The sequence below is a fragment of the Entelurus aequoreus genome, linkage group LG12 (assembly GCF_033978785.1).
Source record: "Entelurus aequoreus isolate RoL-2023_Sb linkage group LG12, RoL_Eaeq_v1.1, whole genome shotgun sequence".
Lineage (NCBI taxonomy): Eukaryota > Metazoa > Chordata > Actinopteri > Syngnathiformes > Syngnathidae > Entelurus > Entelurus aequoreus.
Window position 1 is genome coordinate 55,535,498 of NC_084742.1, and position 27,052 is coordinate 55,562,549.

At 37.4% G+C, this 27,052-nt stretch overlaps 1 protein-coding gene across 1 annotated transcript in view; it reads left to right on the top strand.

Annotated features, from left to right (window-relative positions):
- Positions 1 to 27,052, top strand: part of LOC133661298 (neuron navigator 3-like) — a 396,870-nt gene that overhangs the window by 185,170 nt on the left and 184,648 nt on the right. The window contains exon 4 of the mRNA XM_062064429.1: positions 20,049 to 20,121. Within this exon, the coding sequence (XP_061920413.1) occupies positions 20,049 to 20,121 (73 nt within the window). The remainder of the gene's footprint in view (positions 1 to 20,048; positions 20,122 to 27,052) is intronic.

Consider the following 27,052-nt stretch of genomic DNA (forward strand, 5'->3'; position numbering starts at 1 on the left):
AATAATAAAAAATTTAAAAAAATGCCTCTGCGCATGTGCATAGCATAGATCCAACGAATCGATGACTAAATTAATCGGCAACTATTTTTATAATCGATTTTAATCGATTTAATCGATTAGTTGTTGCAGCCCTAATATATATATATATATATATATATATATATATATATATATATATATATATATATATATATATATATATATATATATATATATATATATATATATATATATATATATACATATATACAGCCCGGCCCCCGGCCAAATTGTTTTAACCCAATGCAGCCCCCGAGTCAAAAAGTTTGGGGACCCCTGGTCAAGATGGTGACGCTCACACCAGTGCGGGTATTTCTCCGCTGGCATCCTTTTTGGTCAGCGGGTTATGCAAACAGTTAAAAGCTAACCCTGCAAACCTGCTAGCTGTCAGCACTAATGGCGTCCATCATGTTTACCTATGCAGAACGGCAGAGACAGGCGGAGGTCCCCCACTGGCCTTTGTGAGCTGAGACGCCATCAAGCTCGACTTGATGTCCTCAGCTCATTTATTCTGCAGCTGCTCTTCTCTGTGTGTGGCTTTATTAAGCAAACATCTCAATGGTTTACGGCGTACTTCCTGCCGTCAAAGCCGGGATTAGATCGGAAGGTAGAATCCGACAAAAGAGCTCCTTTCTTTCATTACTAGGTCCTCGTCTGCTCTTGAGTTGATGTCGGACAAACCTGGTTTTAACTTTGCAAGTTCCAGAGATATTTCAGCCGAGGGGGCAAAAACAACAACAGCTGTCACTGGCGTTGAAATAAAAGATGACTTGTGCATGTTCTCGCTGACCTCTGGGAGCCAGGATCCATTTCAGATGTGTGCGATGCATTGTGTTGAAACATGTCTCGCAGGTGGCTTTGTCCGCCATGACAAAACTGCTAATGCCATCTCTTGAGGGCCTGGTCAGGTTTTCATGTAAGCATGGCGTAGCGGCTGGTGACCAGGCCTGGAATTCGGACATTTTAGGGGCAATGCCACCTGTCCTTTGGTGTCGTCCACAATACCGAATGTCTGGGCAGGAAGGCCATTAAATAAAATGAGTTATAATCAATGTAGCTTAAAATGCTTAAATATACATTACTTTTAATTTCATGTGTATTAGTTTATATATATATATATATATATATATATATATATATATATATATATATATATATATATATATATATATATATATATATACATCTTCTTCCACTTATCCGAGGTCGGGTCCCGGGGGCAGCAGCCTAAGCTATATATATATATATATATATATATATATATATATATATGATTCCCGGGCGCGGCACCGCTGCTGCCTACTGCTCCCCACTGCTCCCCTCACCTCCCAGGGGGTGAACAAGGGGATGGGTCAAATGCAGAGGACAAATTTCACCACACCAAGAAGTGTGTGTGTGACAATCATTGGTACTTTAACTTTAACTATATGTATATATATATATATATATATATATATATAATATATATATATATATATATATATATATATATATATATATATATATATATATATATATATATATATATATATATATATATATATATATATGTATTTGATGAGGTGGCGACTTGTCCAGGGTGTACCCCCCCTTCCGCCCGAATGCAGCTGAGATAGGCGCCAGCACCCCCCGCGACCCCAAAAGGGACAAGCGGTAGAAAATGGATGGATGGATATATATACAGTATATATATATACAAACCCCGTTTCCATATGAGTTGGGAAATTGTGTTAGATGTAAATATAAACGGAATACAATGATTTGCAAATCCTTTTCAACCCATATTCAATTGAATGCACTACAAAGACAAGATATTTGATGTTCAAACTCATAAACTTTATTTCATGGCTGCAACACGTGCCAAAGTAGTTGGGAAAGGGCATGTTCACCACTGTGTTACATGGCCTTTCCTTTTAACAACACTCAGTAAAGGTTTGGGAACTGAGGAGACACATTTTTGAAGCTTCTCAGGTGGAATTCTTTCCCATTCTTGCTTGATGTACAGCTTAAGTTGTTCAACAGTCCGGGGGTCTCCGTTGTGGTATTTTAGGCTTCATAATGCGCCACACATTTTCAATGGGAGACAGGTCTGGACTACAGGCAGGCCAGTCTAGTACCCGCACTCTTTTACTATGAAGCCACGTTGATGTAATATGTGGCTTTGCATTGTCTTGCTGAAATAAGCAGGGGCGTCCATGGTAACGTTGCTTGGATTACAACATATGTTGCTCCAAAACCTGCATGTACCTTTCAGCATTAATGGTGCCTTCACAGATGTGTAAGTTACCCATGTTTTGGACACTAATATACCCCCATACCATCACAGATGCTGGCTTTTACACTTTGCACCTATAACAATCCGGGTGATCCACAGTTTCCAAAAACAATTTGAAATGTGGACTCATCAGACCACAGAACACTTTTGCACTTTGTATCAGTCCATCTTCGATGAGTTTAGGCCCAGCGAAGCCGACGGCGTTTCTGGGTGTTGTTGATAAACTGTTTTCGCCTTGCATAGGGGAGTTTTAACTTGCACTTACAGATGTAGCGACCGACTGTATTTACTGACAGTGGGTTTCTGAAGTGTTCCGGAGCCCATGTGGTGATATCCTTTACACACTGATGTCGCTTGTTGATGCAGTACAGCCTGAGGGATGGAAGGTCACGGGCTTAGCTGCTTACGTGCAGTGATTTCTCCAGATTCTCTGAACCCTTTGATGATATTACGGAGCGTAGGTGGTGAAATTCCTTAATTTCTTAAACTGTTCAACAATTTGCTCAGGCATTTGTTGACAAAGTGGTGACCCTCGCCCCATCCTTGTTTGTGAATGACTGAGCATTTCATGGAATCTACTTTTATACCCAATCATGGCACCCACCTGTTCCCAATTTGCCTGTTCACCTGTGGGATGTTCCAAATAAGTGTTTGATGAGCATTCCTCAACTTTATCAGTATTTATTGCCACCTTTCCCAACTTCTTTGTCACGTGTTGCTGGCATCAAATTCTAGAGTTAATGATTATTTGCAAAAAAAAAAAAAATGTTTATCAGTTTGAACATCAAATATGTTGTCTTTGTAGCATATTCAACTGAATATGTGTTGAAAAGGATTTGCAAATCATTGTATTACGTTTATATTTACATCTAACACAATTTCCCAACTCATATCAAAACAGGGTTTGTATATATATATATATATATATATATATATATAATGTATATATATATATTTACACAGTATATATATGTCTGTGTGTATTTGTGTGTATGTATGTGTGTGTATGTATGTATGTATGTACTGTATGTGTGTGTGTGTATGTATATCTGTGTACATGTATGTATTTATATGTGGATATATATATATATACTGTATATACAAACATACAATGTATATATATATATATATATATATATATATATATATATACTGTATATATATATATATATATATATATATATATATATATATATATATATATATATATATATATATATACACATACAGTATATATATGTTATAGATGCATGTTTGTTTTTAACATGCATGATATTTTTACTTCTTTTTACCAAATGTGGTGTTGTTAAATTCGCTAGTAACACTTTTCAGACTTTTTAGGGTAACAAATGGGGTTTTCTCTTTAGGTCAGTACTGTAGTCTTGTTAGGTCTCTGCACTGGTCTCCTTGTTCTACGTGATGTCACCGATGCTGTGGTTGCCCTACCAACTTTTACACGAGGGACTTTGATGAAACAACAAAGTTGTGCTTCACTCGGAACTCTACGACCCACATCAGTCCACGGGTGTTGCAGCCATGCATGCATGTTGCACTGCTGCACACGTGCAGGTCTGTGTTGCAGACCCACATGGACAGCTTCCAAGTTTGAACATTTGGACAGAAGCCAATATGTGATTCAGACAACCACATGCCTTATATAAAAAGAAAAAGGTATATCCCCCAAAGCAGGACTTGTTAAAGGCCTACTGAAATGATTTTTTTTTATTTAAACGGGAATAGCAGATCCATTATATGTGTCATACTTGATCATTTCGCGATATTGCCATATTTTTGCTGAAAGGATTTAATAGAGAAAATCGACGATAAAATTCGCAACTTTTGCTCGCTGATAAAAAAAAGCCTTGCCTGTACCGGAAGTAGCGTGACGTCACAGGAGCTAGTATTCCTCACAATTCCCCATTGTTTACAATGGAGCAAGAGAGATTCAGACCGAGAAAGTGATGATTACCCCATTAATTTGAGCGAGGATGAAAGATTCGTAGATGAGGAACGTTACAGTGAAGGACTTGAGAGACAGTGATGGACGTATCTTTTTTCGCTCTGACCGTAACTTAGGTACAAGCTGGCTCATTGGATTCCACACTCTCCTTTTTCTATTGTGGATCACGGATTTGTATTTTAAACCACCTCGGATACTATATCCTCTTGAAAATGAGAGTCGAGAACGCAAAATGGACATTCAGTGCCTTTTATCTCCACGACAATACATCGGCGAAATGCTTTAGCTACGAGCTAACGTGATAGCATCGTGCTTTAACTGCATAGAGAAACAAAAAAATAAACCCCTGACTGGAAGGATAGATAGAAAATCAACAATACTATTAAACCGTGGACATGTAAATACACGGTTAATGCTTTCCAGGCTGGCGAAGGTTAACAATGCTGTGCTAACGACGCCATTGAAGCTAACTTAGCAACTTAGCAACGGGACCTCACAGAGCTATGCTAAAAACATTAGCTCTCCACCTACGCCAGCCAGCCCTCATCTACTCATCAACACCCGTGCTCACCTGCGTTCCAGCGATCGGCAGAAGGACGAAGGACTTCACCCGATGCGTTTGGCGGCCCGGAGACGTAGGAAGTCAAGGTGAGGTCGGCGGCTAGTGCGGCTAGCGCTCCAACAAAGTCCTCCTGGTTGTGTTGCTGTAGTCCGCTGCTAATACACCGATCCCACCTATAACTGTCTTCTTTGCAGCCTTCATTGTTCATTAAACAAATTGCAAAAGATGTCCAGAATACTGTGGAATTATGAAATGAAAACAGAGCTTTTTGTATAGGATTCTACGGGTACCATAACTTCCGTTACTCTGACTTCGTCACGCGCATACGTCATCATACCGCGACGTTTCAGCCGGATATTTCCCGGGAAGTTTTAAAAGTCACTTTATAAGTTAACCCGGCCGTATTGGCATGTGTTGCAATGTTAAGATTTCATCATTGATATATAAACTATCAGACTGCGTGGCCGCTAGTAGTGGCTTTCAGTAGGCCTTTAACAACCATGTCTTTACTCTTAGAAGAGTAAAAGCATCTCTTTGGTGACAACTTGACTCCTCTGAGGAACAAAGAGTATCGTGGCTAAGAAAAAGCAGCTCATTTACGCGTCACTTTATGGAGAATGATGAGCCTGGCTAATTGGCTTTTAAATGTCAGGAGGAATTTATGGCCACAGAAGGCACGCTTTCATCTTGTCAGCATCAAGATGGAAAAAGTGTAACTTTGGTTGGGTCATGCAGAATTTCTTAGGGGGGGGGGAAGTGGTCTCTTATAGTCCTGCACTGACTAAGGACTTTCAAGAATGGCTTTTCCAGTGGGTACAGCATTTAATACCACATGCCCTCAGTCGTAAAATGCTTATGCGTGGTTTTCCAGCCCTTTCAGGAGCTTGTACTCTTGTCTCATAAAACGTGTTGGATTATTTTTATTTGACAACTTCATCTCCGGGATGTTCCAGTTCCAGCCATTGACAGTCACTTGGTTACTTTCGAGAGTCCCAATGTGACCCGGCAGTCGTACTAAAAACCCAGACTTGCAAATAACACTCGTTTGGAAATGTGCTGATTGTTCTGGTCGAGGAGTCCCCAATTGTTTTGTGCTCATTTTGCAGCCCTTTCCCCCCAGAGTCATATAACTAGGTATTTGACATATGCTAACTGTTATGATGCTACCGTTTTTGTGGTAATTTTGCAGCCCTTTTACCCAGAGTCATATAACTAGGTACTTGACATATGCTAACTGTTAACATGCTAACTTTTTTTTTGGCTAATTGTGCGACCCTTTTCCCCAGAGTCATAAAATTAGGTACTTGACCTATGCTAACTGTTAGCTTGCTAACTTTTTTATTTTAATTTTTGCAGCCTTTTCCCCAAAGTCATATAAGTAGGTACTTGACCTATGCTAACTGTTAGCTTGCTAACTTTTTTATTTTAATTTTGCAACCTGTTCCCCAGAGTCATATAACTAGGTATTTGACATATGCTAACTGTTATGATGCTACCGTATTTGTCCTTATTTTGCAGCACTTTTCCCCAGAGTCATATAACTAGGTACTTGACATATGCTAACTGTTATGATGCTACCGTTTTTGTGGTAATTTTGCAGCCCTTTTCCACAGAGTCATATAACTAGGTATTTGACATATGCTAACTGGTATGATGCCACCTTTTTTGTGGTAATTTTGCAGCCCTTTTCCCCATAGTCATATAACTAGGTACTTGACATATGCTAACTGTTAAATAAATATTTGCTAATTGTACGACCCTTTTCCCCACAGTCATATAACTAGGTACTTGACCTATGCTAACTGTGAGCATGCTAACATTTTTATTTTTATTTTGCAACCTTTTCCCCAGAGTCATATAACTAGGTATTTGACATATGTTAACTGTTAGCATGCAAACTTTTTTATTTTCATTTTGCAACTTTTCCCCCCAGAGTCATATAACTAGGTATTTGACATATGCTAACTGTTATGATGCTACCGTTTTTGTGCTAATTTTGCAGCCCTTTTCCCCAGAGTCATATAACTTGGTACTTGACATATGCTAACTGTTATGATGCTACCGTTTTTGTGGTAATTTTGCAGCCCTTTTCCCCAGAGTCATATAACTAGGTATTTGACATATGCTAACTGGTATGATGCTACCTTTTTTGTGGTAATTTTGCAGCCCTTTTCCCCAGAGTCATATAACTAGGTACTTGACCTATGCTAACTGTGAGCATGCTAACATTTTTATTTTTATTTTGCAACCTTTTCCCCAGAGTCATATAACTAGGTATTTGACATATGCCAACTGTTATGATGCTACCGTATTTGTCCTTATTTTGCAGCACTTTTCCCCAGAGTCATATAACTAGGTACTTGACATATGCTAACTGTTATGATGCTACCGTTTTTTGTGGTAATTTTGCAGCCCTTTTCCCCAGAGTCATATAACTAGGTATTTGACATATGCTAACTGTTATGATGCTACCTTTTTTGTGGTAATTTTGCAGCCCTTTTCCCCAGAGTCATATAACTAGGTACTTGACATATGCTAACTGTTAACATGCTAACTTTTTTATTTTGCTAATTGTGCGACCCTTTTCCCCACAGTCATATAACTAGGTACTTGACCTATGCTAACTGTGAGCATGCTAACATTTTTATTTTTATTTTGCAACCTTTTCCCCAGAGTCATATAACTAGGTATTTGACATATGTTAACTGTTACCATGCAAACTTTTTTATTTTAATTTTGCGACTTTTCCCCCCAGAGTCATATAACTAGGTATTTGACATATGCTAACTGTTATGATGCTACCGTTTTTGTGCTAATTTTGCAGCCCTTTTCCCCAGAGTCATATAACTTGGTACTTGACATATGCTAACTGTTATGATGCTACCGTTTTTGTGGTAATTTTGCAGCCCTTTTCCCCAGAGTCATATAACTAGGTATTTGACATATGCTAACTGGTATGATGCTACCTTTTTTGTGGTAATTTTGCAGCCCTTTTCCCCAGAGTCATATAACTAGGTACTTGACCTATGCTAACTGTGAGCATGCTAACATTTTTATTTTTATTTTGCAACCTTTTCCCCAGAGTCATATAACTAGGTATTTGACATATGCTAACTGTTATGATGCTACCGTATTTGTCCTTATTTTGCAGCACTTTTCCCCAGAGTCATATAACTAGGTACTTGACATATGCTAACTGTTATGATGCCACCGTTTTTTGTGGTAATTTTGCAGCCCTTTTCCCCAGAGTCATATAACTAGGTATTTGACATATGCTAACTGGTATGATGCTACCTTTTTTGTGGTAATTTTGCAGCCCTTTTCCCCAGAGTCATATAACTAGGTACTTGACATATGCTAACTGTTAACATGCTAACTTTTTTATTTTGCTAATTGTGCGACCCTTTTCCCCACATTCATATAACTAGGTACTTGACCTATGCTAACTGTGAGCATGCTAACATTTTTATTTTTATTTTGCAACCTTTTCCCCAGAGTCATATAACTAGTTATTTGACATATGTTAACTGTTACCATGCAAACTTTTTTATTTTAATTTTGCGACTTTCCCCCCAGAGTCATATAACTAGGTATTTGACATATGCTAACTGTTATGATGCTACCGTTTTTGTGCTAATTTTGCAGCCCTTTTCCCCAGAGTCATATAACTTGGTACTTGACATATGCTAACTGTTATGATGCTACCGTTTTTGTGGTAATTTTGCAGCCCTTTTCCCCAGAGTCATATAACTAGGTATTTGACATATGCTAACTGGTATGATGCTACCTTTTTTGTGGTAATTTTGCAGCCCTTTTCCCCAGAGTCATATAACTAGGTATTTGACATATGCTAACTGGTATGATGCTACCTTTTTTGTGGTAATTTTGCAGCCCTTTTCCCCAGAGTCATATAACTAGGTATTTGACATATGCTAACTGTTAACATGCTAACTTTTTTATTTTGCTAATTGTGCGACCCTTTTCCCCACATTCATATAACTAGGTACTTGACCTATGCTAACTGTGAGCATGCTAACATTTTTATTTTTATTTTGCAACCTTTTCCCCAGAGTCATATAACTAGTTATTTGACATATGTTAACTGTTACCATGCAAACTTTTTTATTTTAATTTTGCGACTTTCCCCCCAGAGTCATATAACTAGGTACTTGACCTATGCTAACTGTGAGCATGCTAACATTTTTATTTTTATTTTGCAACCTTTTCCCCAGAGTCATATAACTAGGTATTTGACATATGTTAACTGTTACCATGCAAACTTTTTTATTTTAATTTTGCGACTTTTCCCCCCAGAGTCATATAACTAGGTATTTGACATATGCTAACTGTTATGATGCTACCGTTTTTGTGCTAATTTTGCAGCCCTTTTCCCCAGAGTCATATAACTTGGTACTTGACATATGCTAACTGTTATGATGCTACCGTTTTTGTGGTAATTTTGCAGCCCTTTTCCCCAGAGTCATATAACTAGGTATTTGACATATGCTAACTGGTATGATGCTACCTTTTTTGTGGTAATTTTGCAGCCCTTTTCCCCAGAGTCATATAACTAGGTACTTGACCTATGCTAACTGTGAGCATGCTAACATTTTTATTTTTATTTTGCAACCTTTTCCCCAGAGTCATATAACTAGGTATTTGACATATGCTAACTGTTATGATGCTACCGTATTTGTCCTTATTTTGCAGCACTTTTCCCCAGAGTCATATAACTAGGTACTTGACATATGCTAACTGTTATGATGCCACCGTTTTTTGTGGTAATTTTGCAGCCCTTTTCCCCAGAGTCATATAACTAGGTATTTGACATATGCTAACTGGTATGATGCTACCTTTTTTGTGGTAATTTTGCAGCCCTTTTCCCCAGAGTCATATAACTAGGTACTTGACATATGCTAACTGTTAACATGCTAACTTTTTTATTTTGCTAATTGTGCGACCCTTTTCCCCACATTCATATAACTAGGTACTTGACCTATGCTAACTGTGAGCATGCTAACATTTTTATTTTTATTTTGCAACCTTTTCCCCAGAGTCATATAACTAGTTATTTGACATATGTTAACTGTTACCATGCAAACTTTTTTATTTTAATTTTGCGACTTTCCCCCCAGAGTCATATAACTAGGTATTTGACATATGCTAACTGTTATGATGCTACCGTTTTTGTGCTAATTTTGCAGCCCTTTTCCCCAGAGTCATATAACTTGGTACTTGACATATGCTAACTGTTATGATGCTACCGTTTTTGTGGTAATTTTGCAGCCCTTTTCCCCAGAGTCATATAACTAGGTATTTGACATATGCTAACTGGTATGATGCTACCTTTTTTGTGGTAATTTTGCAGCCCTTTTCCCCAGAGTCATATAACTAGGTATTTGACATATGCTAACTGGTATGATGCTACCTTTTTTGTGGTAATTTTGCAGCCCTTTTCCCCAGAGTCATATAACTAGGTATTTGACATATGCTAACTGTTAACATGCTAACTTTTTTATTTTGCTAATTGTGCGACCCTTTTCCCCACATTCATATAACTAGGTACTTGACCTATGCTAACTGTGAGCATGCTAACATTTTTATTTTTATTTTGCAACCTTTTCCCCAGAGTCATATAACTAGTTATTTGACATATGTTAACTGTTACCATGCAAACTTTTTTATTTTAATTTTGCGACTTTTCCCCCCAGAGTCATATAACTAGGTATTTGACATATGCTAACTGTTATGATGCTACCGTTTTTGTGCTAATTTTGCAGCCCTCTTCCCCAGAGTCATATAACTAGGGACTTGTCATATGCCCACTGTTAACATGCTAGCTTTTTTTTTTGCTAATTGTGCGACCCTTTTCCCCAGAGTCATATAACTAGGTACTTGACCTATGCTAACTTATTTTTTTCAAATTTTGCAACCCGCTCACTACCTATAAAAGAACCAAGTTCTACAAAGCCCAAAAGCAGTGAAGTTGGCACGTTGTGTAAATGGTAAAAAGAAACAGAATACAATGATTTGCTAATCCTTTTCAACTTATATTCAATTGAATAGACTGCAAAGACAAGATATTGTCAAGATATATACTTTTACACTTTGCGCCTAGAACAGTCCGGATGGTTCTTTTCCTTTTTGGTCCAGAGGACACAACATCCACAGTTTCCAAAAACAATTTTGAAATGTGGACTCGTCAGACCACAGAACACATTTCCACTTTGCATCAGTCCATCTTAGATGAGCTCGAGCTCAGCAAAGCCGACGGCGTTTCTGGGTGTTGTTGATAAATGGTGTTGGCTTTGCATAGTAGAGTTTTACCTTGCACTTACAGATGTACCGACTGCCCTATGTGATCCACTTCCATTATCACCGAGCCTCTACTTTCCTTCCTACACTGCAGTTTGGACCCCTTTCTTACTTCCCCGCCGCCCCTGCTTATACAAAGTGTTATTGAGCACCTCATAAAAGTGCCTTTTGCCCATAAAGGCGCATGTTTGACGCCAGAAAAAATAAAGGCTATCAGTTACTTGAGATGCTTTTATAACTAGTAGTTACACCTCGCCATGCAGAGCCTTGTGGAACATTCATGTCATCCACACCTTCAATCAGCGTTTTTCACCTCATTTCAGTCGCCGGGCGGAATAAAAACCAAACTGAAAGCTTCAAAGTTTTCTCCCCCATGCAGGGAGTTTATGACTTTCACCAGTTTATTGTCTTTATAAAGGATTAAATCCGCCTTCAAACAGCCACTCGCAGCCTGTCGGACAGATGCCAAACACCCTAAATATTTAAAACCCGAATAAAAATGACCACTTTTGCATTTAGCGGAGCGTGTGGCGACATCTGAGAGAGGGTGCACACTTGCCTGAGTGGGACACACGTGTGGAACTCATGTTTGGAAGTCGTGCAGATGCAGACGTTGTTTGTGAAACAGTGAATTAGAATATGAGCATGATGTATTATTACGTATTTCTACTCTAATAATAAGGATTCTGCATGAAGATCAAGTGCAGGGGTTGATGGTTTATGCTTCTGCTGAATCACCAGGGTTAGGCGATACTGTCAATGTTGATATCGATCCAGACAAATGCTAACTGTTAGCTTGCTAACTTTTTTTTTTCCCCCCCTAATTTTGCTGCCCTTTTCCCCAGAGTCATATAACTAGGTATTTGACATTTGTTAACTGTTAGAATGCTAACTTTTTTTGTTGCTAATTTTGCAGCCCTTTTCCCCAGAGTGGACATATGCTAACTGTTATCATGCTACCGTTTTTGTCCTAATTGTACAGCCCTTTTCCCCAGAGTCATATAAGTAGGTACTTGACATATGCTAACTGTTAACATGCTAACTTTTTTTTTTTGTGCTAATTGTGCGACCCTTTCCCCAGAGTCATATGACCAGGTACTTGACCTATGCTAGCTGTTAGCATGCTAACTTTTGTATTTTAATTTTGCAACCTTTTCCCCAGAATCATATAACTAGGTATTTGACATATGCTAACTGTTAGCTTGCTAACTTCTTTTTTTTTTAATTTTGCGACCTTTTTTCCCAGTCATATAACTAGGTATTTGACATATGCTAACTGTTCTCATGCTAACTTTTTATTTGCTAATTGTGCAAACTTTTCCCCAGAGTCATATAACTAGGTACTTGACATATGCTAACTGTTATGCTACCGTTTTTGTCCTAATTGTGCAGCCCTTTTCCCCAGAGTCATATAACTAGGTACTTGACATATGCTAACTGTTAACATGCTAACTTTTTTTTGGTGTGCTAATTGTGCGACCCTTTCCCCAGATTCATATGACCAGGTACTTGGCCTATGCTAGCTGTTAGCATGCTAACTTTTTTATTTTAATTTTGCAACCTTTTCCCCAGAATCATATAACTAAGTATTTGACATATGCTAACTGTTAGCTTGCTAACTTCTTTTTTATAAATTTTGCGACCTTTTTTCCCAGTCATATAACTAGGTATTTGACATATGCTAACTGTTATCATGCTAACTTTTTATTTGCTAATTGTGCAAACTTTTCCCCAGAGTCATATAACTAGGTACTTGACATATGCTAACTGTTATCATGCTACCGTTTTTGTCCTAATTGTGCAGCCCTTTTCCCCAGAGTCATATAACTAGGTACTTGACATATGCTAACTGTTAACATGCTAACTTTTTTTTTTTTTGTGCTAATTGTGCGACCCTTTCCCCAGAGTCATATGACCAGGTACTTGACCTATGCTAGCTGTTAGCATGCTAACTTTTTTATTTTAATTTTGCAACCTTTTCCCCAGAATCATATAACTAGGTATTTGACATATGCTAACTGTTAGCTTGCTAACTTCTTTTTTTTAATTTTGCGACCTTTTTTCCCAGTCATATAACTAGGTATTTGACATATGCTAACTGTTATCATGCTAACTTTTTATTTGCTAATTGTGCAAACTTTTCCCCAGTCATATAACGAGGTACTTGATATATGCTCACTGTTATCATGCCACCATTGTTGTGCTAATCTTGCAGCCCATTTCCCCAGTCATATAACTAAGTATTTGACATATGCTAACTGTTATCATGCTACCATTTTTGTGCTAATTTTGCAGCCCTTTTCCCCAGAGTCATATAACTAAGTGCTTGACATATCCTAACTGTTAGCTCGCTGACTTTTTTTTTTCCTAATTTTGCGACCTTTTTCCCCAAAGTCATATAACTACGTATTTGACATTTGTTAACATGTTAGCATGCTAACTTTTTTTGTTGCTAATTTTTCAGCCCTATTCCCCAATCATATAACTAGGTACTTGACATATGCTAACTGCTATCATGCTACCGTTTTTGTGCTAATTTTTGCAGCCCTTTTCCCCAGAGTCATATAACTAGGTACTTGACATTTGCAAACTGTTATCATGCTACCGTTTTTGTGCTAATTTTGCAGCCCATTTCCCCAGTCATATAACTAGGTACTTGACATATGCTAACTGCTATCATGCTACCGTTTTTGTGGTAATTTTGCAGCCCTTTTCCCCAGACTCATACAACTAGGTACTTGACATATGTTAACTGCTATCATGCTACCGTTTTTGTGCCAATTTTGCATGCAAACTTTTTTATTTTTATTTTGCGACTTTTCCCCCCAGAGTCATATAACTAGGTACTTGACCTATGCTAACTGTTAGCTTGCTAACTTTTTTTTTTGCCTAATTTTGCGACATTTTTCCCCAGAGTCATATAACTAGGTACTTTACATATGCTAACTGTTAACATGCTAACTTTTTTTTTTAAATTTTGCGACCTTTTTCCCCAGAGTCATATAACTAGGTATTTGACATTTGCTAACTGTTAGCATGCTAACTTTTTTGTTGCTAATTTTGCAGCCCTTTTCCCTAGTCATATAACTAGGTACTTAACATATGCTAACTGCTGTCATACTACCGTTTTTGTGCTAATTTTGCAGCCCTTTTCCCCAGAGTCATATAACTAGGTATTTGACATATGCTAACTTTTTTTTTTGCCTAATTTTGCGACATTTTTCCCCAGAGTCATATAACTAGGTACTTAACATATGCTAACTGCTATCATGCTACCGTTTTTGTGGTAATTTTGCAGCCCTTTTCCCCAGACTCATACAACTAGGTACTTGACATATGTTAACTGCTATCATGCTACCGTTTTTGTGCCAATTTCGCAGCCCTTTTCCCCAGAGTCATATAACTAGGTACTTGACCTATGCTAACTGTTAGCTTGCTACCTTTTTTTTTTGCCTAATTTTGCGACATTTTCCCCCAGAGTCATATAACTAGGTACTTTACATATGCTAACTGTTAATATGCTAACTTTTTTTTTCTCCTAATTTTGCGACCTTTTTCCCCAAAGTCATATAACTACGTATTTGACATTTGTTAACATGTTAGCATGCTAACTTTTTTGTTGCTAATTTTTCAGCCCTATTCCCCAATCATATAACTAGGTACTTGACATATGCTAACTGCTATCATGCTACCGTTTTTGTGCTAATTTTTGCAGCCCTTTTCCCCAGAGTCATATAACTAGGTACTTGACATTTGCAAACTGTTATCATGCTACCGTTTTTGTGCTAATTTTGCAGCCCATTTCCCCAGTCATATAACTAGGTACTTGACATATGCTAACTGCTATCATGCTACCGTTTTTGTGGTAATTTTGCAGCCCTTTTCCCCAGACTCATACAACTAGGTACTTGACATATGTTAACTGCTATCATGCTACCGTTTTTGTGCCAATTTTGCAGCCCTTTTCCCCAGAGTCATATAACTAGGTACTTGACCTATGCTAACTGTTAGCTTGCTAACTTTTTTTTTTGCCTAATTTTGCGACATTTTTCCCCAGAGTCATATAACTAGGTACTTTACATATGCTAACTGTTAACATGCTAACTTTTTTTTTTAAATTTTGCGACCTTTTTCCCCAGAGTCATATAACTAGGTATTTGACATTTGCTAACTGTTAGCATGCTAACTTTTTTGTTGCTAATTTTGCAGCCCTTTTCCCTAGTCATATAACTAGGTACTTAACATATGCTAACTGCTGTCATACTACCGTTTTTGTGCTAATTTTGCAGCCCTTTTCCCCAGAGTCATATAAGTAGGTATTTGACATATGCTAACTTTTTTTTTTGCCTAATTTTGCGACATTTTTCCCCAGAGTCATATAACTAGGTACTTAACATATGCTAACTGCTATCATGCTACCGTTTTTGTGCTAATTTTGCAGCCCTTTTCCCCAGACTCATACAACTAGGTACTTGACATATGTTAACTGCTATCATGCTACCGTTTTTGTGCCAATTTTGCAGCCCTTTTCCCCAGAGTCATATAACTAGGTACTTGACCTATGCTAACTGTTAGCTTGCTAACTTTTTTTTTTGCCTAATTTTGCGACATTTTTCCCCAGAGTCATATAACTAGGTACTTTACATATGCTAACTGTTAACGTGCTAACTTTTTTTTTTAAATTTTGCGACCTTTTTCCCCAGAGTCATATAACTAAGTATTTGACATTTGCTAACTGTTAGCATGCTAACTTTTTTGTTGCTAATTTTGCAGCCCTTTTCCCTAGTCATATAACTAGGTACTTGACATATGCTAACTGCTGTCATACTACCGTTTTTGTGCTAATTTTGCAGCCCTTTTCCCAGAGTCATATAAGTAGGTATTTGACATATGCTAACTGTTAGCGTGCTAACTTTTTTTTTTGCCTAATTTTGCGACATTTTTCCCCAGAGTCATATAACTAGGTACTTGACATATGCTAACTGTTAACATGCTAACTTTTTTTTTTTGTGCTAATTGTGCGACCCTTTCCCCAGAGTCATATGACCAGGTACTTGACCTATGCTAGCTGTTAGCATGCTAACTTTTTTATTTTAATTTTGCAACCTTTTCCCCAGAATCATATAACTAGGTATTTGACATATGCTAACTGTTATCATGCTAACTTTTTATTTGCTAATTGTGCAAATTTTTCCCCAGAGTCATATAACTGGGTACTTGACATATGCTAACTGTTATCATTCTACCGTTTTTGTCCTAATTGTGCAGCCCTTTTCCCCAGAGTCATATAACTAGGTACTTGACTTATGCTAACTGTTAACATGCTAACTTTTTTTTTTTTTTGCTAATTGTGTGACCCTTTCCCCAGAGTCATATGACCAGGTACTTGACCTATGCTAGCTGTTAGCATGCTAACTTTTTTATTTTAATTTTGCAACCTTTTCCCCAGAATCATATAACTAGGTATTTGACATATGCTAACTGTTAGCTTGCTAACTTATTTTTTTTTAATTTTGCGACCTTTTTTCCCAGTCATATAACTAGGTATTTGACATATGCTAACTGTTATCATGCTAACTTTTTATTTGCTAATTGTGCAAACTTTTCCCCAGAGTCATATAACGAGGTACTTGATATATGCTCACTGTTATCATGCTACCATTGTTGTGCTAATCTTGCAGCCCAATTCCCCAGTCATATAACTAAGTATTTGACATATGCTAACTGTTATCATGCTACCGTTTTTGTGCTAATTTTGCAGCCCTTTTCCCCAGAGTCATATAACTAAGTGCTTGACATATCCTAACTGTTAGCTCGCCAACTTTTTTTTTTTCCTAATTTTGCGACCTTCTTCCCCAAAGTCATATAACTACGTATTTGATTTGAACATATTGACATATGTTAGCATGCTAACTTTTTTTGTTGCTAATTTTTCAGCCCTATTCCCCAATCATATAACTAGGTACTTGACATATGCTAACTGCTATCATGCTACCGTTTTTGTGCTAATTTTTGCAGCCCTTTTCCCCAGAGTCATATAACTAGGTACTTGACATTTGCAAACTGTTATCATGCTACCGTTTTTGTGCTAATTTTGCAGCCCATTTCCCCAGTCATATAATTAGGTACTTGACATATGCTAACTGCTATCATGCTACCGTTTTTGTGGTAATTTTGCAGCCCTTTTCCCCAGACTCATACAACTAGGTACTTGACATATGTTAACTGCTATCATGCTACCGTTTTTGTGCCAATTTTGCAGCCCTTTTCCCCAGAGTCATATAACTAGGTACTTGACCTATGCTAACTGTTAGCTTGCTAACTTTTTTTTTTGCCTAATTTTGCGACATTTTCCCCCAGAGTCATATAACTAGGTACTTTACATATGCTAACTGTTAACATGCTAACTTTTTTTTTTTAATTTTGCGACCTTTTTCCCCAGAGTCATATAACTAGGTATTTGACATTTGCTAACTGTTAGCATGCTAACTTTTTTGTTGCTAATTTTGCAGCCCTTTTCCCTAGTCATATAACTAGGTACTTGACATATGCTAACTGCTGTCATACTACCGTTTTTGTGCTAATTTTGCAGCCCTTTTCCCCAGAGTCATATAACTAGGTATTTGACATATGCAAACTGTTAGCGTGCTAACTTTTTTTTTTGCCTAATTTTGCGACATTTTTCCCCAGAGTCATATAACTAGGTACTTTACATATGCTAACTGTTAACATGCTAACTTTTTTTTTTAAATTTTGCGACCTTTTTCCCCAGAGTCATATAACTAGGTATTTGACATTTGCTAACTGTTAGCATGCTAACTTTTTTGTTGCTAATTTTGCAGCCCTTTTCCCTAGTCATATAACTAGGTACTTGACATATGCTAACTGCTGTCATACTACCGTTTTTGTGCTAATTTTGCAGCCCTTTTCCCCAGAGTCATATAACTAGGTATTTGACATATGCTAACTGTTAGCGTGCTAACTTTTTTTTTCGCCTAATTTTGCGACATTTTCCCCCAGAGTCATATAACTAGGTACTTCACATATGCTAACTGTTAACATGCTAACTTTTTTTTTTTAATTTTGCGACCTTTTTCCCCAGAGTCATATAACTAGGTATTTGACATTTGCTAACTGTTAGCATGCTAACTTTTTTGTTGCTAATTTTGCAGCCCTTTTCCCTAGTCATATAACTAGGTACTTAACATATGCTAACTGCTGTCATACTACCGTTTTTGTGCTAATTTTGCAGCCCTTTTCCCCAGAGTCATATAACTAGGTATTTGACATATGCTAACTTTTTTTTTTGCCTAATTTTGCGACATTTTTCCCCAGAGTCATATAACTAGGTACTTAACATATGCTAATTGTTATCATGCTACCGTTTTTGTGGTAATTTTGCAGCCCTTTTCCCCAGACTCATACAACTAGGTACTTGACATATGTTAACTGCTATCCTGCTACCGTTTGTGTGCCAATTTTGCAGCCCTTTTCCCCAGAGTCGTATAACTAGGTACTTGACCTATGCTAACTGTTAGCTTGCTAACTTTTTTTTTTGCCTAATTTTGCGACATTTTCCCCAGAGTCATATAACTAGGTACTTTACATATGCTAACTGTTAACATGCTAACTTTTTTTTTTTAATTTTGCGACCTTTTTCCCCAGAGTCATATAACTAGGTATTTGACATTTGCTAACTGTTAGCATGCTAACTTTTTTGTTGCTAATTTTGCAGCCCTTTTCCCTAGTCATATAACTAGGTACTTGACATATGCTAACTGCTGTCATGCTACCGTTTTTGTGCTAATTTTGCAGCCCTTTTCCCCAAAGTCATATAACTAGGTATTTGACATATGCTAACTGTTAGCTTGCTAACTTTTTTTTTTGCCTAATTTTGCGGCATTTTTCCCCAGAGTCATATAACTAGGTACTTTACATATGCTAACTGTTAACATGCTAACTTTTTTTTTTTAATTTTGCGACCTTTTTCCCCAGAGTCATATAACTAGGTATTTGACATTTGCTAACTGTTAGCATGCTAACTTTTTTGTTGCTAATTTTGCAGCCCTTTTCCCTAGTCATATAACTAGGTACTTGACATATGCTAACTGCTGTCATACTACCGTTTTTGTGCTAATTTTGCAGCCCTTTTCCCCAGAGTCATATAACTAGGTATTTGACATATGCTAACTGTTAGCGTGCTAACTTTTTTTTTTGCCTAATTTTGCGACATTTTTCCCCAGAGTCATACAACTAGGTACTTTACATATGCTAATTGTTATCATGCTACCGTTTTTGTGCTAATTTTGCAGCCCTTTTCCCCAGAGTCATGAAACTAGGTACTTGACACATGCAAGCTGAGGTTGCAGTCTGGCCCATTCACAGGCACAGAGTGCTGCTTTATTCCCTTTTTTTCTCTGCAACAAATGCGAGCGGGGCATGCATCTGCACGCTCCTTGGCTGCCCTTTGTGCGGCCTTGGCCCACTGCACTGTGACCTCCGACCTGGTCGTTTAGGACCCCGTGAGGGCGGTTGACCGGCATGCTAAACAAGTGGCCTGTTAGCTGCTGTGCAAGAATGCACTGCTCATCATAAAGCAACTGAATGTTGTCGGGCCTTTGCAGAAGACACGATTATGTATTAACTGTGGGCGTTTTATTCACAAGCTGGTGACTTGTTGCCAACGTGTTCTTGCAGCGAGGCGTGTGTAGGTGGCGCCAGACTGCGGTCAGTATGTCAGGCCGCAGGGGTCATGCAGGCACAATGACGTGCTTCATGGATAATACCGTGGGCCCGCCTCCCCCCCCCGAGACATTTCAGCTCACTGAATGTCAAAGATTGTGACTTCGGACTTCTGAGCTGACTTCCTTTGTGTTGTTTTTTTGTCTCCCTTCCAGATCGAGAACGTGGACGCGTGCCTCAGTTTCCTGGACGCCAGAGGAGTGAACGTTCAAGGGCTCTCAGCAGAAGGTAAGACTTGCACTGATGACGCAGGCAGGTGATGGGAGCTCTTTAAGCTTTATTTCTCATTTCCAGATGTGGGAAATGTATTTGGGTGAATCTCCAGCCGACCTCTTTTGCATTTTTATTCCTTTCGTGGTACCAAAAATACTGCAATCCTGCAACATGGACTTATTTTATTACCTTTTCATCCATAAAGTTTAGGTGTTAAGACTTACACTTAGACTTCCTTTTTATTGTCATTCAAATTTGAACTTTACAGTACAGATAAGAACAAAATTACCTTGCATTAGCTCATGGTAGTGCAGGATTATTATTATTATGATTTATACATTTTTATTTATTCATTATTATTATTATAATTATTATTAAAAAAGGTTAAGCTGCAGTGTGCACCTGAGGGACATGTTTATGTTGTGTGTTTTTGTTTATTGCATGCAAGTATTCCCCTTGAAGCTCTCTTTACTCGAGAGATGTCCGATAATGGCTTTTTTGCCGATATCCGGATATTGTCCAACTCTTCATTACCGATTCCGATATCAACCGATACCGATATATATATACACACTGAAAAAGTCAGTGTTCAAAAACAAGAAAAAAAATTACAAAAATTGGGGTATTTTACGGAGCCCCTAAAGCAGGGGTGTCCAAACTTTTTCCACTGGGGGCCGCACATTTTGATATTTTTTTATTTTAAAAACCAATACAATATACACTACCGTTCAAAAGTTTAGGGTCACCCAAACAATTTTGTGGAATAGCCTTCATTTCTAAGAACAAGAATAGACTGTCGAGTTTCAGATGAAAGTTCTCTTTTTCTGGCCATTTTGAGCGCTTAATTGACCCCACAAATGTGATGCTCCAGAAACTCAAAATGCTCAAAGGAAGGTCAGTTGTGTAGCTTCTGTAACGAGCTAAACTGTTTTCAGATGTGTGAACATGATTGCACAAGGGTTTTCTAATCATCAATTAGCCTTCTGAGCCAATGAGCAAACACATTGTACCATTAGAACACTGGAGTGATAGTTGCTGGAAATGGGCCTCTATACACCTATGTAGATATTGCACCAAAAACCAGACATTTGCAGCTAGAATAGTCATTTACCACATTAGGAATGTATAGAGTGTATTTCTTTAAACTTAAGACTAGTTTAAAGTTATCTTCATTGAAAAGTACAGTGCTTTTCCTTCAAAAATAAGGACATTTCAATGTGACCCCAAACTTTTGAACGGTAGTGTATGTATAACAAATATACATTTAGGCTTCCACTCAGGCTTGATCCCGGGGACCCCAAAGGGTTTTGGTCCAAAAAATATAAAAAATGTGTCATTATTCAGTATTATTATTTTGATGATTATTCAAGTTTTAAATCTCTAGATCAACATTAGGTCTATCTGTCAATGTAACATTTTTTAAAGATTTAAATTGTATGCTCTTTTTGTCAAAGAAAACCACAAAATATGGAATATTTTCACCCAATACAATTTTTAAGTGGGATATTTAAGATTATATAATAATTGGAGCCTTAACAAGGTAATTAACTCATAACAACATTGATTTTAATTCATTATTATTTTTTGAGCAATGACACTTAAAAACTAATCACACTAAAATTATAGGGGATCCAAAAGGGCTACTCATTAAAGTGTTAAAAAATATATATATATATATTTTTTTTACTGTTTACTTTCAACACAATAATCTCGAGATCAACTTCAGATCTATCTGTCAATTATAAGTTTTATTGTTGTTTATGTTTTTTGTTTGTTCGTTTTAGGCCCTTCTTTAAAAAAAAAACAGCTCGGTTTTTTACATGGCAAACACAAAATATGCAACATTTTCCCCAAAAAATATCTCAAAATATTTAATGTGACGTAATTGGAGCCTTGAATAGGTCAATAATTCATAATGACATTGATTTTGATTCATTATTGTTTTTTAAAGAAAGAAACAGCCTACATGGCAGCTTTGTGTTATTAGAGTAAACATTGCTACATGTTCTTGTTACATTTCACCTGTTTGTTCTTTTATACCACTTTTTATGTTTTACATTTGTTTCAATCGTATTTTTAAAATGTGCCGTGGGGCCGTTAAAAAATGACCTGCGGGCCGCAAATGGCCCCCGAGCCGCACTTTGGACACCCCTGCCCTAAAGGGACATGGGGGAAAAAAATGTTTTACATAATTTATTTTTTTATTTGTATTCTTTTTAGACATGTATCTCGTGTGCACGAGATAGTTTCTCTAGCACACTCGTTTTTGAACACTGACTTTTTGCAGTGTGTATGTATATCGGTATCGGTTGATATCGGAATCGGTAATGAAGAGTTGGACAATATCGGATATCGGCAAAAAAGCCATTATCGGACATCTCTAGAGTAAAGAGAGCTTCAAGGGGAATACTTGCATGCAATAAACAAAAACACACAACATAAACATGTCCCTCAGGTGCACGACAGGTGCGTACTGCAGCTTAACCTTTTTTAATAATAATTATAATAATAATAATAAATAAATAAAAATGTATAAATCATAATAATAATAATCCTGCACTATCATGAGCTAATGCAACGAAATTCTGTTCTTATCTGTACTGTAAAGTTCAAATTTGAATGACAATAAAAAGGAAGTCTAAGTCTTAACACCTAAACTTTATGGATGAAACTTTTTATGAAGTTATAAAATTTTTTTTTTTTTTTTTTTTTAAGACACGTCTAAAAAAAAAAAAAAAAAAAAATTTGACCTAAGCAAAATGATCTGCCAATAGAACAAGAAAAGTTGGCTTGTCAAGACTTTCCAAAACAAGTAAAATTAACTAACATCAATGAACCCCAAAATACCTTAAAATAAGTATATTCTCACTAATAACAAGTGCATTTTTGTTGGATAGGGAAAAAAAAGAGACCTTTTTGCTCAATATGTTGAAAAATATTTTCAAATGAAGTAAATGCTAGTGCCATTATTGAGGTTGAGATGGGCGGGGTTAGAAGGGGGGGGGGGGTTGAGGTGTGTGTGTGTGTGTGTGTGTGTGTGTGTGTGTGTGTGTGGGGGGGGGGGGGGTAGCGGGGGGTGTATGTTGTAGCGTCCCGGAAGAGTTAGTGCTGCAAGGGGTTCTGGGTATTTGTTCTGTTGTGTTTATGTTGTGTTACGGTGCGGATGTTCTCCCGAAATGTGTTTGTCATTCTTGTTCAGTGTGGGTTCACAGTGTGGCGCATATTTGTAACAGTGTTAAAGTTGTTTATACGTCCACCCTCAGTGTGACCTGTATGGCTGTTGACCAAGTATGTTTTGCATTCACTTGTGTGTGTGTAAAAAGCCGTATATATCATGTGATTGGGCCGGCACGCCAAGGCAGTGCCTTTAAGGTTTATTGGCGCTCTGTACTTCTCCCTACGTCCGTGTACACAGCGGCGTTTTAAAAAGTCATACATTTTACTTTTTGAAACCGATACCGATAATTTCCGATATTACATTTTAAAGCATATATCGGCCGATAGTATCGGGCGCCGATATTATCGGACATCTCTATTTTTTACCTATCATTCACAATCCTTATGTGAGACATCTACAAAACCCAAAACCAGTGAAGTTGTCATGTTGTGTAAATGGTAAATAAAAACAGAAAACAATGATTTGCAAGTCCTTTTCAACTTATATTCAATTGAATAGACTGCAAAGACAAGATATTTAATGTTCACACTGAGAAACGTCATTTTCTTTGGCAAATAATCATTAACTTAGAATTTAATGGCAGCAACACATTGCAAAACAGTTGTCACAGGGGCATGTTCACCACTGTGTTACATGGCCTTTCCTTTTAACAACACTCAGTAAACGTTTGGGAACTGAAGAGACACATTTTTGAAGTGGAATTCTTTCCCATTCTTGCTTGATGTACAGCTTAAGTTGTTCAACAGTCCGGGGGTCTCCCTTGTGGTATTTTAGGCTTCATAATGCGCCACACATTTTCAATGGGAGACAGGTCTGGACTACAGGCAGGCCAGTCTAGTACCCGCACTCTTTTACTATGAAGCCACGTTGATGTAACACGTGGCTTGGCATTGTCTTGCTGAAATAAGCAGGGGCGTCCGTGATAATGTTGCTTGGATGGCAACATATGTCGCTCCAAAACCTGTATGTAACAAAAAATCCCTGATTTGAAGGCATTGTCTCAAATTATTGTAGGAAAACGAGTGAGCATTGTTTGCAACTGCATACAGGATTAGGGTGATACTGCAAATGGTGGTACTGATTCCCTACCAAGTAAACACAGGACCTTTTTTTCTTTTTTTTTCTTCCAATACTACGTTTTCCCGTTTCACAAGATCCTGATGATTTTCAGACTTTGCTTTGATTAGTAATGTAATGAGAGTAAAACAAAACAATTTAATAATATACAGTATGAGACAGACTTATAGTACAACTATTCACATTTATGTGAATAGTGGCCACATAAAACTTGAATAGACCTTTTTTTTTTTTAAATGGCCGCATAAGAGCGTTTTTCTGGCCATCTCCGGGTCCAAGTTGGATGTCAAAGTTGACCAACTTGTGGGTTTATGTCCACAACATTCTACTATCCAGGTGAGAGACATTATTTATCATCTAGATTTAACTTTCACCAACTAATCATGGCTTGATGAGAGAACAAAAAGACTACTTTTAGACAAATGATGATCCAGAAACATCTATTTTTGAACCTGAATATAAGGAGGATGATCTACAAGTTTTAGAAGCTGTGTGCTAAACAGATGCAGCTTTAGTCAAACACTAAGCATCATGTAGCGGTATTGCTAAGTGCTAAACGAGATATACAAACATAATAAAACAATCACTTACTGTACAATGTCTGCTCTCACTGGGATAAAGACTGATGGGATGTTTATATCTTCCAGTTTAAATCAACGATTCATCATAATCCTCACAAAGGGTTAAAATAAGTGTTTTTTTGTGTCTTTCTGGCCATTTCCGGGTCTAAGTTGGATGTCAAAGTTGACCAACTTGTGGGTTTATGTCCACAACCTTCTACTATCCAGGTGAGGGACATGATTTATCATTATCTAGATTAAACTTTCACCAACTAATCATGGCTTGATGAGAGACAACAAAGACTACTTTTAGACAAATGATGATCCAGAAACATCTATTTTTGAACCTGAATATAAGGAGGATGATCTACAAGTTTTAGAAGCTGTGTGCTAAACAGATGCAGCTTTAGTCAAACACTAAGCATCATGTAGCGGTATTGCTAAGTGCTAAACGAGATATACAAACATAATAAAACAATCACTTACTGCACAATGTCTGCTCTCACTGGGATAAAGACTGATGGGATGGTTGTATCTTCCAGTTTAAATCAACGATTCATCATAATCCTCACAAAGGGTTAAAATAAGTGTTTTTTTTGTGTCTTTCTGGCCATTTCCGGGTCTAAGTTGGATGTCAAAGTTGACCAACTTGTGGGTTTATGTCCACAACCTTCTACTATCCAGGTGAGGGACATGATTTATCATCTAGATTAAACTTTCACCAACTAATCATGGCTTGAAGAGAGACAACAAAGACTACTTTTAGACAAATGATGATCCAGAAACATCTATTTTTGAACCTGAGTATAAGGAGGATGACCTACAAGCTTAGAAGCTGTGTGCTAAACAGATGCAACTTTAGTCAAACACTAAGCATCATGTAGCGGTATTGCTAAGTGCTAAACAAGATATACAAACATAATAAAACAATCACTTACTGCACAATGTCTGCTCTCACTGGGATAAAGACTGATGGGATGGTTGTATCTTCCAGTTTAAATCAACGATTCATCATAATCCTCACAAAGGGTTAAAATAAGTGTTTTTTTGTGTGTCTTTCTGGCCATTTCCGGGTCTAAGTTGGATGTCTAAGTTGACCAACTTGTGGGTTTATATCCACAACCTTCTACTATCCAGGTGAGAGACATTACTTATAATCTAGAATTGACTTTCACCAACTCAGAGGCGATGCAGCAGCTCACTATGTCAAAATGGCAGCATAAGATAGTTAGCTCTCTAAATTTAGTTGGTCTGCGTTAGCGCTTCTAATAACAATATTGCTATTACTTAACCCGGGGGTTCCAGTTTGAGTGGTTCCCCAATACTACGTTTTCTCCTTTCACAAGATTCTGATGATTTTCAGATATTGCTTTAATTAGTAATGTAATGAGAGTAAAACAAAACAATTTAATAATATACATTATGAGACAGACTTATAGTACAACTATTCTCATTTATTTGAACGCACAGTAAGTGGCCACATAAAACTTGAATAGGCAATTTTTATTTTTAAGAACAGTTTTTTTTTGTGTCTTTCTGGCCATCTCCGGGTCTAAGTTGGATGTCAAAGTTGACCAACTTGTGGGTTTATGTCCACAACCTTCTACTATCCAGGTGAGAGGCATGGATTATTAACTTTTACCAACTCTGAGGCGATGCATCAGCTCAATATGTCAATATAGCAGCATAAGCTAAAAAATAGTGCGTCTGCGTCAGCACTTATAATAACAATATCGCTAATACTTGTTAATATTCAGGTCACAAAGTGTAAATGGAGCATTGTTGGCGCTTTTTGGATGATTTTTTTATCAATTAATGTTTATTTATATGGCCCTAAATCACGAGTGTCTCAAAGGGCTGCACAAGCCACAACGACATCATTTTAGTGGGCTTTATGGATGCAAAAGAGTTCTCCCTTTAGCTGCATTGGTGGCCACCTCGTACTTGCCGTATTTTACGAGTTAGAATGCATAAAAAAATGAAAAACATATGTGTTCTTGTCGTACATAAGGACCGTGAAGGATAGGCACAGCTTTAAAAAAGTACAGTTCCCCTTTAAACCCACATTTGCCCAAAAATGTTAGGATTTAGTACCAAAAATGAAGAATTTGTTATGTTTCATAGAGGAAAA